Consider the following 23,587-nt stretch of genomic DNA (forward strand, 5'->3'; position numbering starts at 1 on the left):
TGTAGGAGGTTGCAGACAACAAGGATTCTGAAAGTTAGAAGTGAGGACAGGACTTTTTCCACTATGCCAGTAATTTTTGTTATTGATCCTTGAATCCTTTTCAACAAGGTCAATAACAAAAGGTATTGTGATCTCTCATTATGCATAATGATTTGCAATTACTTGTTGCTTAGGTGCTATTAAATAATTTTTCATGTTAACCCCTGTGCTCCACTGTCCTGAGCTCTTGACTACTAGGACAGAACAATTCCACAGCTGCTTGCCCAGTAATCTGAGCCCTTTCATTTTAAAGGTGAGGAAACTGAATTTTAGCCTTCTTAGGTACATTGTTCAGTTTCTCAGAAGTATGAAAGCCAGAACTTGAACTCATGTTTTCTAACTCCTTTCTTAGTATCTGTGTAACATTACTGATTCATTATTGAACTCTGAACGAACCATAACCTCTAATCTTGTTTTTCACAAATGAACTAAGCCAGTTTTCTCCTATCCTGTACTTGTGCAGCTGCTTTTTTTTTTTTTTTAACTTAATCACAGGATTTTCCTTTTTATTTTTTGTCAGTTTCATGGTTTTTGTCCATAGCTCTGGAATGTCAGGCTTTGAAGGGATAGGACTTGGGTAGGAATCCTGCTTTTCATAATTAATAGTTGGGTAATCCCAGACCCAAGTCTCAACCTCCTTAAGGCTGAGTTTCCTTATCTATAAAATGAAGAGAAGAGCAAGTAGATGGCGCAATAGAGAGAGTACCTACCCTGTAGTCAAGAAAACTCCTCTTTGTGAGTTCAAATCTGGCCTCAGACACTTACTAGTTGTCTAGACAAGTCACTAGTTGCCTCAGTTTCCTCATCTGTTAAATGAGTTGGAAAAAGGAAATGGCAAAGCACTTCAGTATCTCTGTCAAGAAAACCCCAAATGGGGTCATAGAGAATCAGATCTAACTGAAAAATGAAAACAGGATAGACTAGTTGGCTTCTGGCATACTCTTCAGAACTAGACACTATGATCTTAACTGTGTATTAGCTATCTCTTCAAACTCTGCATTATCTGAAAGACTGATGAGTTTATCTTCTATGACTTTATCCAAACCAGTCCTTAAAAGGTTGAATAGATCAAAGTTGTGGAAAAACTTTGTAACATGTCAAAAATAAATATCTCCCCCCTCCAGTTTCCCATTGGCTCATGATAGCAGAGATGTCAAACCTGCCACATGACTCCATAATACAGTAGCAGATTAAAAATGTAATTATGAAATGATTCAAAAAATAATAAGAATACAGTACAACATAGATAGTGTAACTTTATGATTTTCTAAGCCAGTATTTGCAGCAACAGGAATCCATTGCTATTTGAGTTTGACACTACTTATTATGGGATCATAATAACGTCATGGATTTAGAGCTAAAATGGCTTCTAGCATCTAATTAATCCAATTCCCTCACTTCATAAAAGAGGAAACCAAAACCTTGAAAGGTTTTAAGGGACTTGGCCAAGATCATAGAGAAAGCAAGTGGTAAATCCAGGATTTGAAATCAGATCTTTTGACTCTATGATCATAACTTCTCCTATTATCCTATGTTCAAACCAGAGCTCTGAGTACAGTTGTTGAATGTGTTATAAATTCATCTGACTGAATTATTGGCCAAACTATATTCCTTGATGCCATGAGAGACAAGAAATTGCATTATTGAAATCTAATTGAACTATGGGGCAGCAAGGTGGAGCCACAGTGCATAGAGTGCCATGTCTTGATTCAGGAAGACTCAGCTCTGTGAATCCAAATTTGGCCTTAGACAACTTAGTATGATCTTAGGCAAGTCACCTCACCATATTTGCCTCGTCTGTAAAATCAGCTGGAGAAGAAAATAGCAAACCATTCTAGTATCTTTGCCAAGAAAATCTGTTTTATTCAATAAAGCCTTTTATTTTCAAAACATATGCATGGATAATTTGACAACATTGACCCTTGCATAGCCTTGTGTTTCAGATTTTATCCTCCTTCCCCTAGATGGCAAGCAATTCAATACATGTTAAACATGTTAAAATATATGTTAAACCCAATATGCATAAACATATTTATACAATTCTCTTGCTGCACAAGAGAAATCAAATAAAAAAAAGAAAGTAAACAAGTAAGAAAACAAAATGGAAGTGAACAGCAACAAAAAGAGTGAGAATGTTATGTTGTAACTCAGTTCCCATAGTCCTCTCCCTGGGTGTAGTTGGCTCTCTCAAAGTTTGGAATGAGGCTATACAAGGGCTTGAATGACAAGATCAATAGTTTATGCCTGAATATCTATGCAAAGGGGAGCGAACAAACAAAAAGAAGATCATAACAGGATATTTGGAAAATTCTTTAGGCAGTGTAAAGGAAGGATTAAAGAAGGAAGAGGTCAGAGGCAGTAATATTAGTTAGGAGATTATTAAAAAGTCCAAGGAGAGAAATAATGAGGACCTGAATTAGGGTATCTGCAATGGAAGTAGAAAGATGGAAGATATTTATTGCCAGAGTAGATAGAGTTGGTAAGACTTTCAGCCAAATGGATGGGGGAAGGTAAAAAAAAACAAAAAACAAAAAAACAAAAAACAAAAAAAACCCAAAAAACCAGAAGAGTCAAAGATGCCTCTGAGGTATTAAGCCAAGGTGAGAGAAGGACTTCGATGACATCTACAGGACTAAAGATGACTGGAGAAGGAAGGATTTATGGAGGAAGATAAAGAGTTCTGTTGGGCATTTTGTGTTTGGCACATCTAGATGGAAATATATGGCAGGCAGTTGGAAATATAGAACTAGTGCTCTGGGGAGAAGTCAGGGAATCATCTGCACTTAGATGATAACTGAAGTTTTAAAAGTAGATGAGATCATTGTGGGAGAAAGTATAGATGGAACAGAGAAATGAGGCAAAATAAAAAGCTTTGAGGGCATTCATATTGAAGGAAAATGAAGAAGATAAGGAGTCAACAAAGGAAATATGAAGAATGGTTGAAAATGGTAGTCAACCAGGAGGCTAGAGTATCATGGGAATGGAAAACAAGATTATTTGTAGAAGAAAAAAAACCTGGACAAGAAAGTTTTTACTTGGTATTTTAAAAGGTGGCAAAAATTGAAAACACATCCATTAATACTGGCCAATATGGAGAGAAAAAAAATAATCTTGGAGAATTCAAGCAAATACAACTCAGTTTTTAGTTTTACAATTGAAATAAGGGTGGTTTTTTTTTTTTTGCCCTTAAATGCTTTGTGCTTGTTTTTTCAATATTGCAAATAAAAATGTTACTTTTAATTAAGGTAAATTTAGTTAAGGTAAATTGGAGATAATCAACATAGGGAAGACATTAGTAATTAGGGGAGTTGGGAAATTTTTTTTTTCTGATGGTGGGCTTTTAAGGCTAGCATTTGAAAGAAGCCAGAGAACCAGAAATGCTGAGAAGGAAGGTAATTTTTAGCAATAGGGAACATCCAGGAAAACTGCCTGAAGCCAAGAGGGTATACTTTGCTCAAGGAAAAGCAAGGAGGAACAAAGAGTAGGAGGAAAGGAGGATGGAGCTTTAGGATATTATTTTGTTATCTTTCTAAGCTTTCTCTTCTCCAAGATAAAAATCTCCAATTTATTCAAAACAATCCTCATGTATCATGAATTTGAGTTCATTAAACATCATAGTTCCTATTCTCTAAACATTTTCATATTATTTGGGTAGCCTTCTTAAAATGTATAACCCAGGATTGAACATAGTAATAGAGATTTGGTCCAGAAATAGCAGAGCTCATTGCAATTACTACCTCCTGATTTATGGACACTAAAGTAAATACTAAATAAACAAACACATAATACTCCCCCAAAAAAGATTTTTCATGGATATCTTCTGAGTAATCTCCAGGTTTGGATGAGACTGTGTGAAGCTGATATTTCTTTCTATAAAATAGGAATCAATTTTTTTTTATTCTATTGGCTCAAGTTAGGAACCAATTCTTTCTAATAAGAGCATACACAAAAGATTTGTGATTACATAAGCATTGGACCTGATGATGATAATGAGACTCCCTCTACTGATATAGACTCACAGATTATGACTGGCATTAGTTCCCATAGCTAGTTATCAGTGGGAGGATATGAATCCAGGTCTTCCTGATTTCAAACCCAGTGCTATGTTTCATGTTTCTACAACCATTTACAGTGTAATAAATGCTTTCTAGTTATTCATTTACTTTTTCTCACTGGATCTAAAGAAATTATTATTAAAGTATTAGTAGAAGAAATACTGGACCACTTTTGGGACCATGGGCAATTTATTTAGCTTCTTTCATTTCCTCATTAGTAAAAAGGGGACCATAATAATATTACCTGACTCATTAGATTATGAAAAAATATTTTATAATATAAATGTGATATTATTGATCAGTTTGTTTATTGTATGATAGACTTAAATGAACAACTCTTTTTATATTGCCATCATACTGCTAACATTTAGTACCTACTTTCATAGCATCTAGCCTTGAACTGCACAAGCCCTCTTCATCTCTCAATTGGACTATTGCAAAAGGACCTGAATTGGTCTCTTTAATTCCATTATCTTTTTCCAATTAATTTTTTTTCACACAGCTAAAAAAAGTCAGGTTTTTTTGTTTGGTTAAAAAAAATTCGGTATTTTATAAACTCAGATCTGACTGTCTCACACCTCAGCTCAAGAACTCTTTTAGCATAATTGTTAAATCAGTCACAACTGGTTCTCAAAAATCCTTAATGATTTCCTATTTCCTCTAGGATAAAATACAAATTCTTCCAGCTACAATTTAAAGCCCTTCACATTCTAGATTGCATTAACCTATCCAGTCTAATTTTATATTACTTTCCTTCATACAAAGTATATTCTAGTTAAACTGTCCCACTAGCTTTTCTTCATGTATGATATTTCATATCCTATATATTTGTCTCTGAATGAGTCATCTCCTATATCTAGAAAAAGGCTTCTTAAACTTTTCCCACTCATGACCCTTTTTCTCTGGATATACAGTATACAAAATATATATACAAAATAAAACATTTACTGATAAGTCATAATTTGTGACACCAATATTCATTTATACAACCCCATAGGGTTTAAGAAATTTTGGTCTATGGGCAGCTAAATGGTACTGCCCTGATGTCAGAAGGACCTAAATTCAAATCTGGCCTCAGAAACTTAACAATTCCTAGCTGTGCAATCCTCAGCAAGTCACTTATTCCCAATTGCCTCAGCAGAAAAAAAAAGTTTTGGTCTAGAACACATTCTTTTTATTTCATCTCTACCACAAATTATTCTTCGGTTTCTTTAAATCACAGCTCAAGTGATACCTTCTACTTAAGGCTTTTCTAGTTCTCCCACTCCCAGTTTTGACCACAATAAAAACTGAGACAAATAAACATGAAAATTTTCTAGATAATTTAATATTTTGTTACTAAATGTTTATTATGATTAAATGCATGTAATATATATGTGTATATATATATATTAATCCTATACGTGCATGTGAATATATGTGTACACAATATATCCCACTGGCACTTAACTTAAACCAATTAAGTCTGGGTTATGATATGGCTCTGATTTTATAATCCGAGGATCAGTTAGGAAATGTTAAAGCTATCCCCTCATGATAATACAAAATATGGGAATTAAGGCACTTTGAGTTAAAAGGTATGTGTATATGTATGTGTGTGTATGTGTGATATATGTTTGTCCATCACTTACTCTATCTTCTATGTCCCTATAGTATATACCTTTATGTCTCTATGTTTAGGGATTATTTAGGAGGCAAAGACCATGTTGAAATTCTCTGTTAGTTGAACTTTGGAATAGTGGTTAAAATATTCTACATGCTTTTGTTGGGACTGAATGAGCTGATTTACTGAAATAAACTCTGACACCATCAGAAGGTTCACTTTCCAACTCAGGGTTGAGGTAAACAGGTGGAACAGGGCAGTGAAGCCAACATTTCACTTTTGCCAGCTCTTTGGTTTGTGGATAAATACCAGACTTCAGTCTCTGCTATTTTCAAGACCTCCATCACTCTACAGAAACACTAACCTCATTCATTATCCAAAATCATGCTTTTTTCCCCTTTCTTTTTCTTTTTCTTTTTTTTTTTCTTATAGCTGTCTGAGGCATAGTTCTTTTGAAAACATCATGGTGATATATCAAAAGCAGTTAGAGATAAGCTAGGCAGACATACATTTGGAAAGAGGAAGAATTCTTCCTTAATTGTCTCTTCTATCCCATTCTGTATCTATGAATTGCAGTACAAGCAGTTTTGGGAGACACCTTGTTCCCCAACTATGGAAAGCATCAGCTGTGTAAAGTGGGAGAGGAAAGGGAGTCGGTGACTCAGAGGAAAGAATTTGGCTGACAAACACCCACCATCCGTCCTCTGAGGGCTTGAAACCTAACTATATTTAGTAGAACAGAAAGTCTAAGTCCAGCTGATGCCAAGATTTAGTATTTGTGAATGAAAATGTGAAAAATGTGTGCTTAACATATTCTATCCTGTTGTGCTCTTTATATAGTTTCATCACAACAGTTTGAAGAGAATGTTATAAAAATATATAAAGAAAGTGTAGCAGGTCCTTTAATAAAAAAAACTTGCAATCTCTGGCAAGGAATGATTAAAAACAACAAAAATTGGTTTTTGTTTGATTATTTTTTGTTGCTGTTGCTATGATGGAGGATCAAAGAAGGGAGGAGACTACTGCTTGAGGTGGATGAGATGATAAAAATGAGGATACTGAAGTGATTTAACTCTTATTTTTATGCTGTTTTCTTCTCAAAGAGGAATGATCTTTGAATTGGGAAGGAAAATAAAATAGTTACAAGATAAGGAAGGAGATGATCAAGAAACATCTGGCCACCATCTATGAGTTCAAATCATCAGACTCACATTAGTTGCATCCAATATTATGGAAAGAGCTGGTAAATGTAATAGCTGAGATGTTGAAGTGATCTTATTAGTCAGTCAATCAATTAATCAACAACATTTATTAAAGTGCCACATGCCAGGAACTTTACAAAATGTTAGAGATGCAAAGAAAGGCAAAAACCTACCCTTGTTCTCAAGAAGCTCATTTTATTAGGAAGACAACATGCAAACAGCTATTGTAAAACAAGACAAAGGATAAATTGTATTTAATCAAAAAGGAAGGCAGCAACATTATATAGTATATAGAAAGGGCTCTTGTAGAAGTTGGGATTTTAGTTGGAACTTGAAGAAAGCCTGAGAAGCCATGTGATGGAGAGAAAGAGAAAGGGCATTATAGGCTTGAGAAACAGCCAATAAAAAGCGGGGAAGCACATGTGCAAAAATGTGGGAGCCTTTTTTTAGTGGCATTCTAGTTTCTAGTTTTATGGGGATAATTTGTACGAGCATTTAGAAAGGGAAGCAGGAATCACTAAACTTCAAGAGTGATGTTATCGTGATAATACTTTAAAAATATTACAGACACACTATCTTTATATTTCAACAAAGCATTTGACAAAGTGTCTCCTGATAAATTTATAAGTAGAATTTAAGAATAAGGGATCGAAGATAGAATAATAGATGGATACAGAGATGGATGAATGACCATACCCAAAATGTATCCACATTAATAGCTACTTGGAGAAGAATGCCCCTGCAGAGCTAATTTTGGTCTTATGTTATTGTTCATCTTTATCAATTATTTGGATGAAGCTATAAATGACATGAAGTTTGTAAGGCTAGTTAATACATTGGAAGACAGGATCTATAAAGATACTGAAAAGCTAGAACAATGAGCTGAAACAAATGTAGTAAGATTTAATAAGCAGAAATGTTAAGTTCAACATGGGTTCAAAGAATCAATTTCATAGTTATAAGATGGCTTAAGTGTGACTAGATAACAGTTCGTATGAAAAAATATCTGGGTATTTTAGTGACCTGCATGCTAAAAATTGAATAGCAGCTGGACAGAAATTTAAAAAGCCAATATTGTCCTAGAACGTATTAAAAGAGATGGTATAGAGAGTAATAGTTATGCTATATTCGGCTATTGTTAGGTCCATCTAAAGTATAGTGTTTGGTTCTGGGCTCCACATTTTATCCAAAAGCTTTAAGGCTTGCAAAAAATTTTCCAAGATTATTTCATTTGATCCTCATAATGATCTTTAAAGTAGGTGCGATTATTATACTCATTTTATAGCTGAGGAAACTGAGGCAAAGAGAGACAATTTCAGGAGGAAACATATTTCTTTGTATGTGATTTGCATGTGATAGGCATTTAAATAATGCTGGGAAATGCATTGAGTTCTCCCTCATGGAAGATCTTCAAAAAAAGACTTCTTGTTAGGGCTATTGTAGAAGAGATTTGGATCAGTTATTATCTAGAACAACTGAGATTCTTTAAACATTTATTAAAATGCCTATCATATGCAAAGCACATACAAAGAATTATGTATTTAAAAGGAAGTCTGTATAAATAACAATTGTTCTTGATAGAAGGAAAACATTTTTTAATAGCTGTGTCTGGAAATGGAGTTGGTTTTCTTATGAAATTATAAGTATTTGTCAATGGGCATATTCAAGCAAACACTTAATCACCACCTATCAGGAATGTTATAAAAGGGCTTCCAATTCTGGTGGGTGTTAGAATAGATTAGATTGAATTAGATATAGAAAAGGAAGATTAGAAGATTCTTTAGTTTTCTTTCAGATATCAGATCATATGATACTAAAGGCAAGTAATTTGTAGATTTTTTTTTTTTTAAAGAAGACCTTGAAACAGATACTTTACTCTCTGACATTAGCCTCCCCACCATCAATAGGTTCTGCAGGGACTCCTTTTTCCTTAACCATTCCATCAATGCCTTCTTTATTTGTCTCCTTTTCATCTGGATATTGATTTTTGCATCCCTCCTCTTAACTTCCAGGGAAGAATTCAGAACCTCCATTCCACTATAATTTTTGGGACCATTCTTTACTTCCCAAAGATACTGGGCTGAGTTCCTCAAGTTCCCTTCCCTCTTCCCTAAAATGCCTGGAGCAAACAGATATTTTTACCACTTAGGCACGTGGAATCATCAACTGAAATTGCTTTGGTAAGATGTCCACTGGAAGTCCGTGCTATAATGCCTTCTTTGCCACTATGCCTTCAAGATCACTATTTGTCTTGCCACTCACAATTCCAAGGCCTCAGAAATTGCCATCTAACTTGCCAGTGTATCCTAAGGATCTTTGATCCTTGACATCCACCCTGATGTGGAATCCTAAGGAATAGCAGATCTTACCTCCACTTTCAGGCTGAACTCTTGTACAGGAATTGTTTCCTCCAATTAAAATGTGAATTTCTTAAGAGCAAGGACTGTTTTAATTTTCTGTTCATATTCCCAACGCTCAGCATAGTGCTGGATATACTGTAATCATTTAACAAATGCTTTTCCATTCATTCATTCATTCATTCATTCATTCATTCATTCATCCATTCATTCATTCAGGGAATATGTATTAGCACATGGTCTCAACACCAGCCTGTGTCTGTTTTGTTGAGAGCCAGCTTAATTCAAGGAGGAGGAGGAGTTTGTAACTAATAGTCTGGCCACTAGGCAATGAATTCTTTGATATGGCAACAGATGAAACAAAGAGACATTCAAAATGACTTCAGTCCTGTATAGCCCATTTTAACTTCTGCAAAAATAGTAACAAAGTGGTAGGAAAAAAGGCATTAGGAGTCATATAGTTTTTTAAACCAAGTTTAAGATGTAAAAATGTAGTTATTCTAAATGTGACATAATTATTCAATTATTCAGTGACATCACTGGAGGAATTTAGTCATATCAATCTTAACATTTTCAGTATAACTGGAATCAATTCAATGAGTACCTGAAATTAATTGTTGAACTGAACAAAAAGATAAAGGTAGTTGTAATTAAAAAAAAAAAAGATGCCTTAGAGTTTCTCCCTGGAGAACCAAATAAATGAGTTGACAGCATTGGTTTTCATGTGTAAAACTTTGCTTTAAGAAACACTTGGTCATCTCATTTTGCAAAGCCCATGTTAAGTATCTGCAAAAAGACTTCCATGAAGCATCCTGTGGGACAACATCTGTTGTACAGAATGAGAAGGTAAATATAAATAACTACAATATGATCCTCTAAATTAAATCAATATATCCTTTAATACTCATGGGACTCTGTGCAAAAGAAGGCAAAAAGTACATTGAAAACATGTATCTGAAATAAAAAAAAATGAGAAATTCCCAAGGCTTACAGACCAAACAGAAGCCCAATATCCACTTAATATGTAGACTTTCTTCAGAAAGACAGGGAACATTAGACAAGGAAAACATCAAATCATCTCATAAAAATAAAATCTATCATTTTCTAAGAATCACTGAGGAAATACTTAGGTGTTATGTGCTAGGTGTTGAAGATATTAAGAAAAAGCAAAACCACTTCCTGTTCTTAAGGAGTTTTCATTTTAATGAGAAAAGTATCACATATATACATAAAATGGTATATATCATAAACATACACACAGAAAGAGAAAAAGGGAGAGAGAGAAAAAGGAAGGAGGGAAGGCGGGAAGAAGGGAAGGAAGGAAGGAAGAAGGGAGGGAGGGGGAGAGAGAGACAAAGAGAGAGACAGACAGACAGACAGACAGATAGATAGACAGAGACAGAGACAGAGGGAAAGGGAAAGAGAGAAGCTGGAAGTTTGGCCTTACAAGGGAAGGCAGTAGCAGAAATGTCTTATATGAAAAACAGCAAGAAGGACAGTTTGGCTGAACCAATGAGTGAGCAATGAGAAGGTAATCTGTTACAAGACTAGATAGATTGATTATTAAGAGTTTTAATTGTCAAACAAAAGACTTTAATTTGATCCTAGAAGTAACAGGGAAGCATTTGACTTATTAAGCACAGGGATGATATGGTCTGACCTACATTAAAAAAAAATAATTTTGGCACACAGTTGGAGGATGGATTGGAGTTGGAAGAAACTTGAGACAAGAAGTTCATTAAGAAGGCTCTTAAAACAAATAATAAAGGCCTGAAGTAGAGTAATGCCTTTTTGACTGAAGAGGAGGGAACATATGTAAGACATATTATGGAGAAAGAAATAATACAATTTGGTAATTCTCTGATGTGTGGCATGAGCAAGAATCAGGAGTCAAGGATAACATTGAGATTATTAATCTGGGTGACCAGAAGAATGGTCATATCCTCAACAGTAACAGGAAAGTTTAAAAGCAATGAATTTTGACATAAAGATAATGAGTTCTCTTTTGGCTATGTTAAGTTTGAGATGTCAATGGTAATGTGAGACTACACTGATGTGGAAGAGAAACTAGAACCATAATATGAGAGAGAGAGAGAGAGAGAGAGAGAGAGAGAGAGAGAGAGAGAGAGAGAGAGAGAGAGAGAGAGAGAGAGAGAGAGAGAGAGATTAAGGGAAAGAAAAGACACAGAGGTAGAGAGACAGAGAGACAACTGGGAATTGTCAGTATAGAGAAACTAAAGGAACCTATGTGGCTTAAATGCTGAATATGTATCCAGAAAATTTGAGTTCAAATCCCATCTCAGACACTTAATGTTGTATGACATTAGAAAAGTTATTTAAATTTCTCTGGACCTTAATTTTCTTATCTGTGAAATGAAGAAATTGGACCTGATGTCCTCTAAGTTGCTTCTGGTTCTAAATCTATGATCCAGTGATCCATGGGAGGTAATGAAATCACAGAGTGAAAATACAGAGAGAAAGGAAAATAATGTCTAGAATAGAGTTTTGGCAAACACCTGGAGTGAGTGGGAGGGCAAGATAATGATGAGGACATTGAAGAAGTATTCAGAAAGATAGGAGGAAAACTAAGAGATAGCAGAATCATGAAAACCCAGAAAGAAGAAAGTTATCTAGAAGAAAAAGGTGGTCAACAGTATTAATTACTATAGGGAGGTCAATAAAAATGATTAGGAAAAGTCCATCAGATTTGGCAATTAAATGAAATTGGAAACTTTGGAAAGCACAATTTTAGTTCAATGTTGAGGCTGGAAGGCAGGTTACAAAGAGTTTTTTTTTAAAAAGGAGAGGACAGAAAGTTAATGTAAATAAAATTTTTCTTCATTTTGCTAGGAAAGGGAAGAGAAATATAAAATGATATTTAGTTGTTATGGTAGAATCTAGATCTTTTTTAAAAGAATAAAGGAAATTTGGACATGTTTGTAGATAGCAGAGAAGGAACCAGTAGATAAAAAGAAAATTAAGAGTAACAACTGAGTATACATTGTAGAAAAGACAACTTTCTAGAGAAGATGGGAGAGGGTAGAATAAAGGCTCCATGTAGAGAGGATGGTCTTGGAAAGCAAAAAAAGGCTACGTTCATTAAAGATTAGAGGGATGCCAGATGAAGAGGAAAGAGAACAAAGAAGGCTAAGTGAATTTTTAGCAAAGTTTGAGGTACTAAAATGAGAAGGTAGGGGAAATTTCTGGCATGGAAATCTCAAGGACAGAAAACAAATTCCTTCATTAATCATGTTTTTTTAAAAAGCCTTAATTTGTACTCTTAGTTCATCATTCCTCTATTAGGTAGCATGTTTCATCATGAGTCCTCTGAAAACCTGGCTGGTCATTGTGATAATTGATTATTTCTCTCTATTTATACACACACACACACACACACACACACACACACACACACACACACACACACACAATTTCTCCAAATATTTTAAAAGAATTAAGTGTCCCCTAATACATTGTTGGTGGAGTTGTGAAAGAATCCAGCCATTCTGGAGAGCAATTTGGAACTATGCCCCAAAAGTTATCAAACTGTGCATACCTTTTGATCCAGCATTGCCGCTATTGGGCTTATATCTCAAAGAAATACTAAAGAGGGGAAAGGGACCTGTATGTGCCAAAATGTTTGTGGCAGCTCTTTTCATAGTGGCCAGAAACTGGAAGATGAATGGATGCCCATCAATTGGAGAATGGTTGGGTAAATTATGGTATATGAAGGTTATGGAATATTATTGCTCTGTAAGTAATGACCAGCAGGAGGAATATAGAGAGGCTTGGAGAGACTTACATCAACTGATGCTGTGTGAAATGAATAGAACCAGAAGATTGCTGTACACTTCAATGTTGTATGAAAATGTATTCTGATGGAAGTGGATATCTTCAACATAAAGAAGATCCAACTCACTTCCAGTTGATCAATGATGGACAGAAACAACTATACCCAGAGAAGGAACACAGGGAAGTGAATGTAAACTGTTAGAACTACTGTCTATCTACCCAGGTTACTTATACCTTTGGAATCTAATACTTAATGTGCAACAAGAAAATGGTATCTACACACATATATTATATCTAGGTTATATTGTAACACATGTAAAATGTATGGGATTGCCTGTCATCTAGGGGAGGGAGTAGAGGGAGGGAGGGGAAAATTTGGAAAAATGAATACAAGGGATAATGTTATAAAAAATTACTCATGCATATATAAAGTCAAAAAAATTATAAATAAAATTTAAAAAATATTAAAGAAAAAAAAGAATTAAGTGTCCCTTTAATTTAGTATTATTTTCTGTAAACATAATATAGTAGTCATTTGGGACTTCCACAAAATATTATAGTTTTCATACTGTCTAAAACTTATGGGAAGTGAAGTGAGAGGCCACGGGTAGAATTAGCATCACAATAGACACTCACCCTGCCAAATCCTGTCCTTCACAAAATAATGGAAGCCCTCCAAATGCCAAGAAAAGGCCTGTTTTCTACCATTCTGCTGGTATGGTGATAGTCTATTTTACTCTGCCAGAAGCTGATGTTTTCCTCTGTTCAGATGTCCTCTGCCTCAACCAGGTAGTCCCAATTCATTGGTTACCATAAGCTGGTCAGTTAGGGCTTAGTTTTTGGCTCCAAAAGAACAACTTTATAAAAATATAAATCCTGAGGCAGTGATCAAGATCTTTTCTTGGTGATTTGTTTTTGTTCTTGTACATTACTTTGATCTCCCTGCCTGATCATTTGAATTTTTGTACATTTCCAGATCTGTGACCATTGACTTGAATGATGGCCCTCCCAACTTTACTCTGCCCTTAGATATATGTATCATACTAGTTCCAGTCTGTCTCCTAAGTTAACCCTTATCTCTATTTACCTACTTGGTTCTTTCTCCTGAGACCCATCAGATTCCTCAAGCCTTACATTTGCTTTGAAAGCCTCCAGTTATTGCTCTGTACTCCTAATTTGCTGTTGTCCTCTAAGTAGTGGGACACATCACATCATTTTAGAAAGTCTCATTCTACAATGCCTACAATTCAGTAACTAAGCAAAATGGGATAAAGCAAATGACTGAGGGGTGGTTTTGTTTAAATAATTGATGAGAGAGGAGCCAAGCTTCAAGTTAATTGCCTCAACTTTCTTAAACTTCACCACAAGGTTTTAACATAAATTATGATGTAAGGATATTGAATTATGGAAAACAAAGTTTTTGGGGGTTAAATGGACATTTTGTAAATTACAAGGAAGGATTCCTTTAGTCTTACCCAAATCACTATTAGCAAAACCCACCTTATGCTAGATGTAATTTTCAGAATGGTTTTTAAATACAAAATCCTAGGGCTTTTCCCCCAATGGATTTCATAAAGGTCAGTGTTATTGTCATTTTTCTTGCCCCCAAGGCTAGAGATTCATAATTTGCAAAGAGGCATATTTTTTAAATTATTGTTTTTCATAATTGGTATGGGCTAGAAATTGAATTACAAATAATTTACACTCCATCATAAGTTGTATTTAAGGCTCACATATTACTGAGCAATAGTTGAATTTAAAAAAAAGTTCCATCTTTTTCAATTCTCCAAAATCCCTCCAGATGGCATTAAAAGGCTTCTCCTTTTAGCTTTTGTTGCAATGCCATTTTTAAAAAATGGCCATTATTTGAACCATTTTAGACCAAAGCACACAATTAAGTGCTTAGAGATATCCTAGGATTAGAAATCAGGACAACATTATTATTTAGTTTTAAAATATGTATTTGTATAAATAATGAAGATATATGAATGTATGTATTATATGTTTGCAAAAACAATGTAATAAATTAAATTGTTTTTCATGAAAACACACACACACATACACACACACTCCTCTTTCTTTCTCTCCCCCTTTCCTTTCCTCTCCTCTCTTTCTCTCTCTTACACAAATACACACACCCCCTACAAGTCTACCCTCAAAAATCCCATTATATTTGCATGGTTCAGTAGAGGACCATTCCTCTATCTCAAGATCACTCATGCTAATGATACTAATGAACTGAATATGCATCTGCACTTAAAAAACATTTTAAAGAGGGACATTATCACAAGAGAGAACCACAAGCTTCCTTCTGTTTAAAAAAAAAAAGTACTCCCACTATTCTTTATCACAAAGCAGATTAAAGAACAGTTATCTTGAATTGAAACATGAAATCAACTTACGAAGTATTTGATGTACCATTGTCCGGACTCTTTGGCTCAGCATCATTTTTCTCTTAAGAAAAGAAGCAAAGGAAAAAACACAAAGAATATGTGAATATAACAGTCTTCAAGATTTGAGAGAGATAAAATACATTCTCATGCTCGTATTAACAATATTGCAAAATGTGCAGCAGGAGGCTTTTTAAACATCTTTTACAATCTGAGAGCCGGATTTGCAAAATAATTTTTTCTATGCTATCCAATTGCCCAAGTAATGATTTATAAGTAGGTACTAAAGTGCTATTTACAAACAACTAGGAGGCTCAATGCAGGAGACAGTGCCAAAGTATGCTTATCTTACAGAGAGACTCTTCCACTTCATTTTATTGTAAATTAAAGAACTAAAAGCTATTAGTATTAAACCACCAAGGCACCTTTTGCTTTGATTCCATTTGAAAGCATAACCTAAATTTGGTCAGTTTGGATCAATACATAGTCCTTAGAAATAAGGAAACATTGAGGTCTTGCCATATGTCATACCTCCTCTATGTAGCAATTTCCCATCTAGAGCCCTGTCAAACTGTTTTTGGTAGTCTTATGTAAATGGAAAATGAAATAGAAATCAGAAATCCTTCCTGACTATCTGAAAGGCTCATTAACGAAATGTTTCTGTGGTCTTTAGTCATTAAAGATTTGACTTGGTTTGGTTTATGGAAGGAAGTAGAAGGTTTAAGCATGGGGCCTATATCCACTTCACTTTGGGATCCTCTTGTAATAGGTATAGTATAATTTTTAGCTATTTAACACCAAGTGCTTGCCAAATGTTCCTGAAAACTGTTACATGGTTTCTCCCTAAGAGATAGATCACTTAAGAGGTGGTTATTGTGATCACATAGCTCTTTGGTTTTGTCTCCTGGGCACATCTGTTCAAGGTTGCCAATTGCTTTGATTTAAAAGATGAAAAATCTCTATATGTCCCTTTGTCATAAATGATTAAATAGGGCTTTTGGTTTAGCTTTTTCTCTACATTTAGAGGTCAAATAAAGATACCTAATATAACAATTTTTAAAAAGTCACATAACAATTCCAAAGAATTAAAAGACTTTCCCAAATTCTACCATAATTTGTACCAAACACATAATTAAGTTTACAAATATATCAAGACTTTTATAAATTGGATATCAACACCAAGCAGAACTGTCAGCTAAATGGAGATTTTTTTTCAGTACCTAACTTTCATAAGAAAGAGGCAAATTAAATAAGCTATTATCAGATTTTAGTAAAACCAAACCAAATTAACCCAAACCAAAATATTCAACCAAAAATTCAGGGTGTGTGATGAGCTCAGCATACATTCAGCTTGATCTGTCACCTTCTACAGTTGCATCTACAGAAATGTACAGTGAAAATTGATCTTTATAGTGATGACTGAGAAGCAATAAAATTCACTAATATAACTAAACTAGAAATAGCTGAAGCAAAAAGGGTTTCTGATTAATTGCAGATAAATCAGAATTCTCGATTAAACAAAATGCTTTCTATTCCATGAGTATTTTAGTCAGCTTAAAATCATTTTTTTTGCATTATTGTTCAAATTTTATGAATAAGAAACTGTGGCACACAAATAACACTGGTTAATTTTTGATTAAAGTTTTATAATGAAGTAGCAGAGAAGTTGAGTAGATCTTTGTTTTTCTAATATCAATTACTTGTGAATTTTACAAGTGTTAAGAGTTCGTGTGTGTGTGTATGTGTGAGAGAAGAGAAACTATTTATTTCCCGTAGTCTTGGGGGTTAAGTTGTAGAGTACAATACAGAGAAGGGAGTCAATAAAGAGGAGCTGTGGTATGGTGATCAAGGGAAGCCTTTCTGCTGACTGCATTCAACTTCGGACTTGCAAACCAGAAAAATCACAGGAAAATTGTGTGGCAGAGAGGGAGTATAATGGTGACAAATATCTTGAAAATGTATCCTTTAAGGCTTAAGATTTACTTGTAGGTCTTATTCTATTGTTTGTTTGGGGGTGCAGAAAGGGAAAAAATCCTGTCCTGTACCATTCCAAAAATATTGTCATTTACTTGCCTTTATCAGTTCCTTTTCAAGAATGGAAGCAACCTCAGGGGGGATTGATTAGGTAAGCAGTTTTCATTGAAGGTGTGTGGTGCTGGCAGTGTCCTAAGAAATGCAGTGATAGAAGCATAACTACACAAAGGGACCAGAGCCGGATACATAATGCTGGTTTTCCTTCCTAGGAGAAAGGATTCTTAGCATTTTCCCTATTTTGCTCTCCCTGCCTGCTGCAGCCATATTGTTTCCCTGAACACAATAATCCCCCTTGTTTTTCTTTACTCTGTCACTCTTCACCATAGTATTATAAAGGCCAATTTAAAGACCGATTGTAAGGATGTTAATTGTTCTCCATCACTTAAACATGCTAGTTGTCTGCAACCTTGTCACAGGCATAAATTCAGTAAATACACTTCCTCCCCTTTCTAGGTCCTTGATTTAGGTGTGTTGTCTTCTTCACTGGGCTAACACACTTTTACACTGTCAACATTAGTAGTCTCGGGCCTGAATTCTACAGCTTAATTGTAATTATAGCATTCAATAACTAAATTATGGGATAAAATATTCCAATACATTTTCTGTACTATCCCAAGCTGTTATAAAGTTAAAATTTCAACGATAGAGGGCTCATCTATGGAGCTACCTGGTTTGTTTAGAACTCAGTCTCATAAAACTTTATTATTCCCTTTCTTTTTCTGGTAGCAACAATCCCCTTCCCCCAAACAAACAAAAACCCTGTCATAATAAGCATAATTTCTAAATCTATCTAAGAAACCAGGTTGGTACTTGATCTATGTCTACACAGATCCTAATTCTCCTAATTCTCTATCACATCTTCCCCGCCCCTCTCAAAAAAAAAAAAAATTCCACCAGGAAATTCCAACACACCTGCACAGATCACAAGCTCCTAGATTTAGGGCTGGCAATTTTCTTAGAGGTCATTGAATCCAACTATTTCATTTTATAGATAGGAATACCTAAGGCTGAGAGGAGTAATTAGTAAAAGTAGTGAACTCAAATTTGACCAAAGTCATAAAATCAGTAAAAAAAAAAAAAAAAAAAAAAAATTTAGTAAAAGTAATGAACTCAAGCTTCAACTCCAGGGTGTATTGTCAGTCTGTCTCTGTCTGTCTCACTCTCTCTCTCCCTCCTTCCCCCCCTTCACCTACTCTGTGTGTGTGTGTGTGTGTGTGTGTGTGTGTGTGTTTTAACTATGTAAACATGGACATGAAAAAAATAAAAAGTCAGGCAAAGCCAGCAATTTGGATTTCCCTGGTGACCACATGTGAATAGTCCTACAATCCTCACCCAAGCAGAAGCAGTAGCAGCAAATTAGCAAATTTGTTTTTGAGCTCACACTTTGATTGGAAGTTTTGTTCCCTGGGTTAGGTTTGTGATGTAGCTATTTAGTTTGGAAAGAACTTACAAAGGTCCAGTTAATTAACTCCAGGTCAGGAAAAACAAACCAATCCCAGGCACGCTAGTACTGTTGCCACCACCAACAACCACAACTCCTGCACATGCTCCTCGTACAGGTAGCTAGATTTGCTTTAAGTAAAGCGTAACTGATCTGAAGTATAATTTTCTCTCAAAGCAGAATCTCCTTCTATCCCTCCCCCTTCAATTTCAGGAAGCTGGTTAATTTCTCCCCCTTTTTATGGCTTGTCACTAAGTACATCTCACACAGGCAATTAAATGCAACCCACAACAAACAGGCGTGGGAATGTAAGGCAGTATCATACATTTCAAAACACCTTGTGCCATAAAAAAAAGAACTCAATAACAAAAGCTAATATAATGTTTCTGTTACTCTAATAAATATATATTTTACCTCCAGCAATAATGCTGTCATGGAACCCACAGGTGGAGGGATCCCTGACCTGATTACGTGAGGGATCCCGGTTCTGAATGGCTGGTTGGCTTCAGTCAAATCAAGGACAAGCTGTAACTGATTATCAATTCTCTTAGCAGCGCTCACTGTTGTGGCAACAGAGACAACAGAATAGGCTTTGGCAAAGGGGAAGGATATAAGCCAGCTAGACAAGACATTTATGAAAAACTCAAAGAGTAAGAGCCTTCAGCAGCTTCAATATTGATAATGGACAAATCTTTCTAGGGAAATTAAATGCAGGATGGTGGACAGAGATAATAGCTGTTCATGTCCTTTAAGAAGGATAGAATATAAAATGCTCCCCATATAAACTATAATTGATGCAATTTTTTGGAGTTAATTTCATATGTTTAAAGTTTCCTTTATCAGTCTTGAAATTGGTGGGGTTGCAGGGTGAGATAGAGTGGAGTGATAGAAAGTAATAGAAGCTAGAGCTTTTCAGTCTAGTGAATGAATCCTCTCTATCAAAAGTGACTTGGTTATGTGACTGGAGACAATAAACTCATAGGATTGACAACAAACACTGTTGCTGAATCTATTTTGTCATAACCTGTGTGCCCATCATTAAAAAGTCTGACATCATAATGCTGGCTTTGGTGCAACCCTGTGCAGTTTTATACATTTATATTGCACCTCAGGGAGAAATGGTTAAAAACAAATCATACAAAATTGGGATTAAATGTTTTCCAGATTCATAGCTCCATCTTTGTATCTCCAGTATTGACTTCATGTATAGTGAATACTTAATAAACATCTGCCACTTCTAATGTCTATACCTTATTACTTCTGAACCCAATGTTATAGGACTGTGACACTATGGATAAGACAATTAAAGGAAGTAAAGAAGTCAATTACGTGAAATGGAGATAGGAATGGTAATATAGAATATCCTAATAGCTGACCAAGGCCATTGACCGTTGACCGTGATCTTGCCACTGGACTTTGAAGACTCTGAAGGAGAGAGTGAGGCATCATGATCACTTGTGAAGCTTTGCTCCATTCAAATCCAGTTCACTTGCAAATCAAATCATCATCTTCATGATTTCATTGAGAAGGAAAGCCAAACAACAACTGGCTGACCATTTAGTTAACTTGAAGTAGAGTTTTAGTCCTTTCTTTTGGGACCCTGACACATTAATATTAATCTAGTTCAAATCATTTGCTGAATTTTACTTTGCTGGCACTGCTATAGGACCTGGCATTCATTAACATTATTATATATAATACACTGGAGTTGTTGAATGGTTTCCAAGATAGGCTTAACTATTTGCTGAATTCTGCTCTATTAATGAATAGTATAAGAAACACAATTTTAACATGATATATAATGATTTCTTTGTATAGAAATTCACTAACTACCTTAATATTTAAATTCCTTGATGTCTTACCAAATAACAGATCTACCTTTTGCTTAAATTTTCAGTTTGACTTATTAAATAAAATTTAATTCTATGATAAATAGTTCATCACACTGACAAATGTTAATTGTCCTTCCCTAACATTTCTCATATATCTCCCATTCTCTCCACTTACACAGTTTAGGCCTTCATCATCTATCACTTGCATATCATAGTATCACCTCCCTGATGTCATGGTTGCTTTTGAGAATGAAGAACAAACACTTGGACTATTACAATAGTCTCTTAATACCTCTGTTCTTCTCCATCTCCAAACCATCATCTGTAGAGCCACAAAATTTCTCAGTGGCCAGGGCTGAACATGTTACTTTCCACCCCCAGAAACTGTAGTGGCTCCCAATTGCCTCTGGGATAAAATATAAACTTCCCTTTTTAGCATTTTTAAAGCCCTTTTCAGTCTGTTCCTATCTAACTTGCCTATTTGCTGTTTCTCATACACAACATTATTATCTGTTGCTTCAGCATCTTTGTACCATCTAAACTCCATGCCTGGACTCATCTTAACTCTCTTCTTTGCCTCTTGAAAATCTTAAGCTTCGTTTTGAGGCTCAGCTTAAAGGACATCTCCTCTAATAAGAGCCCTTTTTTGAGTTCCCAGATATTATTACAATGTTCAAAATTATTTTGTATTTATTTGTATATCTTTTGTGTATTCATCTGTGATCATGTTGAATCTAAAACCTTTTTGCTCTTTTAAAAAATTGAGAATCCTAAAAATTTCATACAAGTACCCTGTCACATAGTTGCAATATGATATGATGATTGAGAAAAATAAAATTTTCAGAAAATGATGCAACTCATTTGCTAGAACCATATGTGTATATGTACATAAAATTGTTACAAGAATACTGGATATTCTTTCTTTAAATACTTTGCTACCATGAATTCTGGGACTTTTAGTCTCTGCCTAAAATATCATAGAACCTTTAGTATAATATAAAGAATGTGATCTTCCTTTACATATTTTATATTTGTAGCACAAAATCATTAGTAGCATGAAATGTCACCTGGCATACCTGAAAAATCAAGATTTGCAATGTATCATTTCTGCATGATAATTTAATCACATTATAATAAGTTTGAGAGGAAGATTGGAGTACTGGATAGTCAATCAGGAAGATCATGGTTCAATTCTTGCCCCTATCACATGGTTGTGTGACCCTGGAAAAGTCACTTAACTTTTATATGCTTCTAGACCTAGAGATACCAAATTCAGATACAAGCTGCCAGAAGCCAGATTAAAATATAATTAGGAAATGTTAGACAAAATAAATAAAAATACAACATATCATAGATAATTTAAATTTGTGGTTTTCAAAGTCATTATGCAAGAGACAGCTTTATGACTTTGGTGAATAAAGTGCTGGATCTGGAGTCAGGAAGACCTGAATTCAAATCCATTTTCATTAATTGACTTTTATTTGCTTTAATCCACCACGGAAGGGAATAGCAAACAACTTTAGTATCTTTGCCAAGCAAACCCCACAAAGGGGTCAAAAGAGTGGGGTGTGATTGAACAACAATAATTACAAATCAACATGGAATCAACAGGAATCAGTTCTATCCTAATTTGATACCACAACTCTAGCCAATTCTTTTAAGACTGTATGTTGCTGACTTGAATTTGTAGAAGGAGGTTTCCTTTCTTCAAAGTTCTTTGTATGATGAGATCATAAGTCCAGTCCCTAACACACAGTATATATATTTTTAAATGTCTTTCTTCCTTCCTCTTTTCCTTATCCACTTCAAGATGAAGGCAATTAGATGTTTTGTGCACTTATTATTCTGTTAAGTCTCGTAACATGAAATGTTTAGCATCGAATGGAGACACACCTCAAACAATAGTAACTCCTTAGTAATTTCTGGTCATTGGTGTTCTATGCTTAGCTTTTGTAAGTGTTGAAGGATCTTATGGAAATAAATGTCTTTTCCTTGTAGTTTCCTCTACTCATTATAGAATTTATCATTTTCCCTCAGAATTCAAGTGCCTTTGGCCTTTTACTTTTTCCTTGGTACCCTGGCTCACAGTAAATCTCAGCTGATGGCAGGATAATTAAGTGACATTGCTGTATGCATTCTCACAGCATTATCTTCCATACTGACCTTTCTCTAGCAAAATTCTGCACTGTGCATTAACAGCCTGCAGCATCCTAACACTCTCCCCCTGGATGTCTTCCCCCCACACCCAGTGGGTGAGCACTCAATTTCAAAGCCACATCTTCTGGCTCAGAGTGTTTTTCATCTTCAAACACAGCTTTGTAATTGGCAAGTGGTGCTCTCAGCTGGCTGACTGGTCATGAAACTAACAAAATACAGCCTTTGTTGGTATGCTTTAATGACATGAACTGGGTAGGTCATGCATTTTTAATACACAGGACAACATTAATACCAATCAGGGTGCCAGGAGAGAGAATTAAAACAGAGCTTCACAGAATGATTCTGTCCTTTCTTTGACGACAAAGCCTAAATGTTTTACTAGTCACCAACTGCAATATGGCTCCTCCTCCATCCAATTGATGTCGGTCTATTTTTGGAAGACTGTATGGTACATGCCCAGCAAGGTGCTGCTTTTCTTTAAAATGGCCTCTTGGGAGTTTTACGGCAATTTAGCTTGGGGCCCCTTGATTGGTTTTCTTTCCCCACCCACTTTCTTTTAATTTAGGAAACCAATTATTTACCCTTTAAAATTTGTTGTCTTCCCACATATACTAGGGATCAACTTTAATGAAGCAAGCTGTTCTTTCTAACTTCGGAGAAATAACATTATGAAAAATACCATTTT

The 23,587-nt window shown here is 35.1% G+C and overlaps 1 protein-coding gene across 1 annotated transcript in view; it reads right to left on the reverse strand.

The window, feature by feature from the left end:
• Nucleotides 1–23,587, reverse strand: part of AFF3 (ALF transcription elongation factor 3) — a 660,643-nt gene that overhangs the window by 207,462 nt on the left and 429,594 nt on the right. Inside the window, 1 exon segment of the mRNA XM_074300399.1 lies at nt 15,451–15,502. Coding sequence (XP_074156500.1) covers nt 15,451–15,502 — 52 coding nt within the window.

This window comes from Sminthopsis crassicaudata, chromosome 3 (assembly GCF_048593235.1).
Source record: "Sminthopsis crassicaudata isolate SCR6 chromosome 3, ASM4859323v1, whole genome shotgun sequence".
Taxonomy (NCBI): Eukaryota; Metazoa; Chordata; class Mammalia; order Dasyuromorphia; family Dasyuridae; genus Sminthopsis; species Sminthopsis crassicaudata.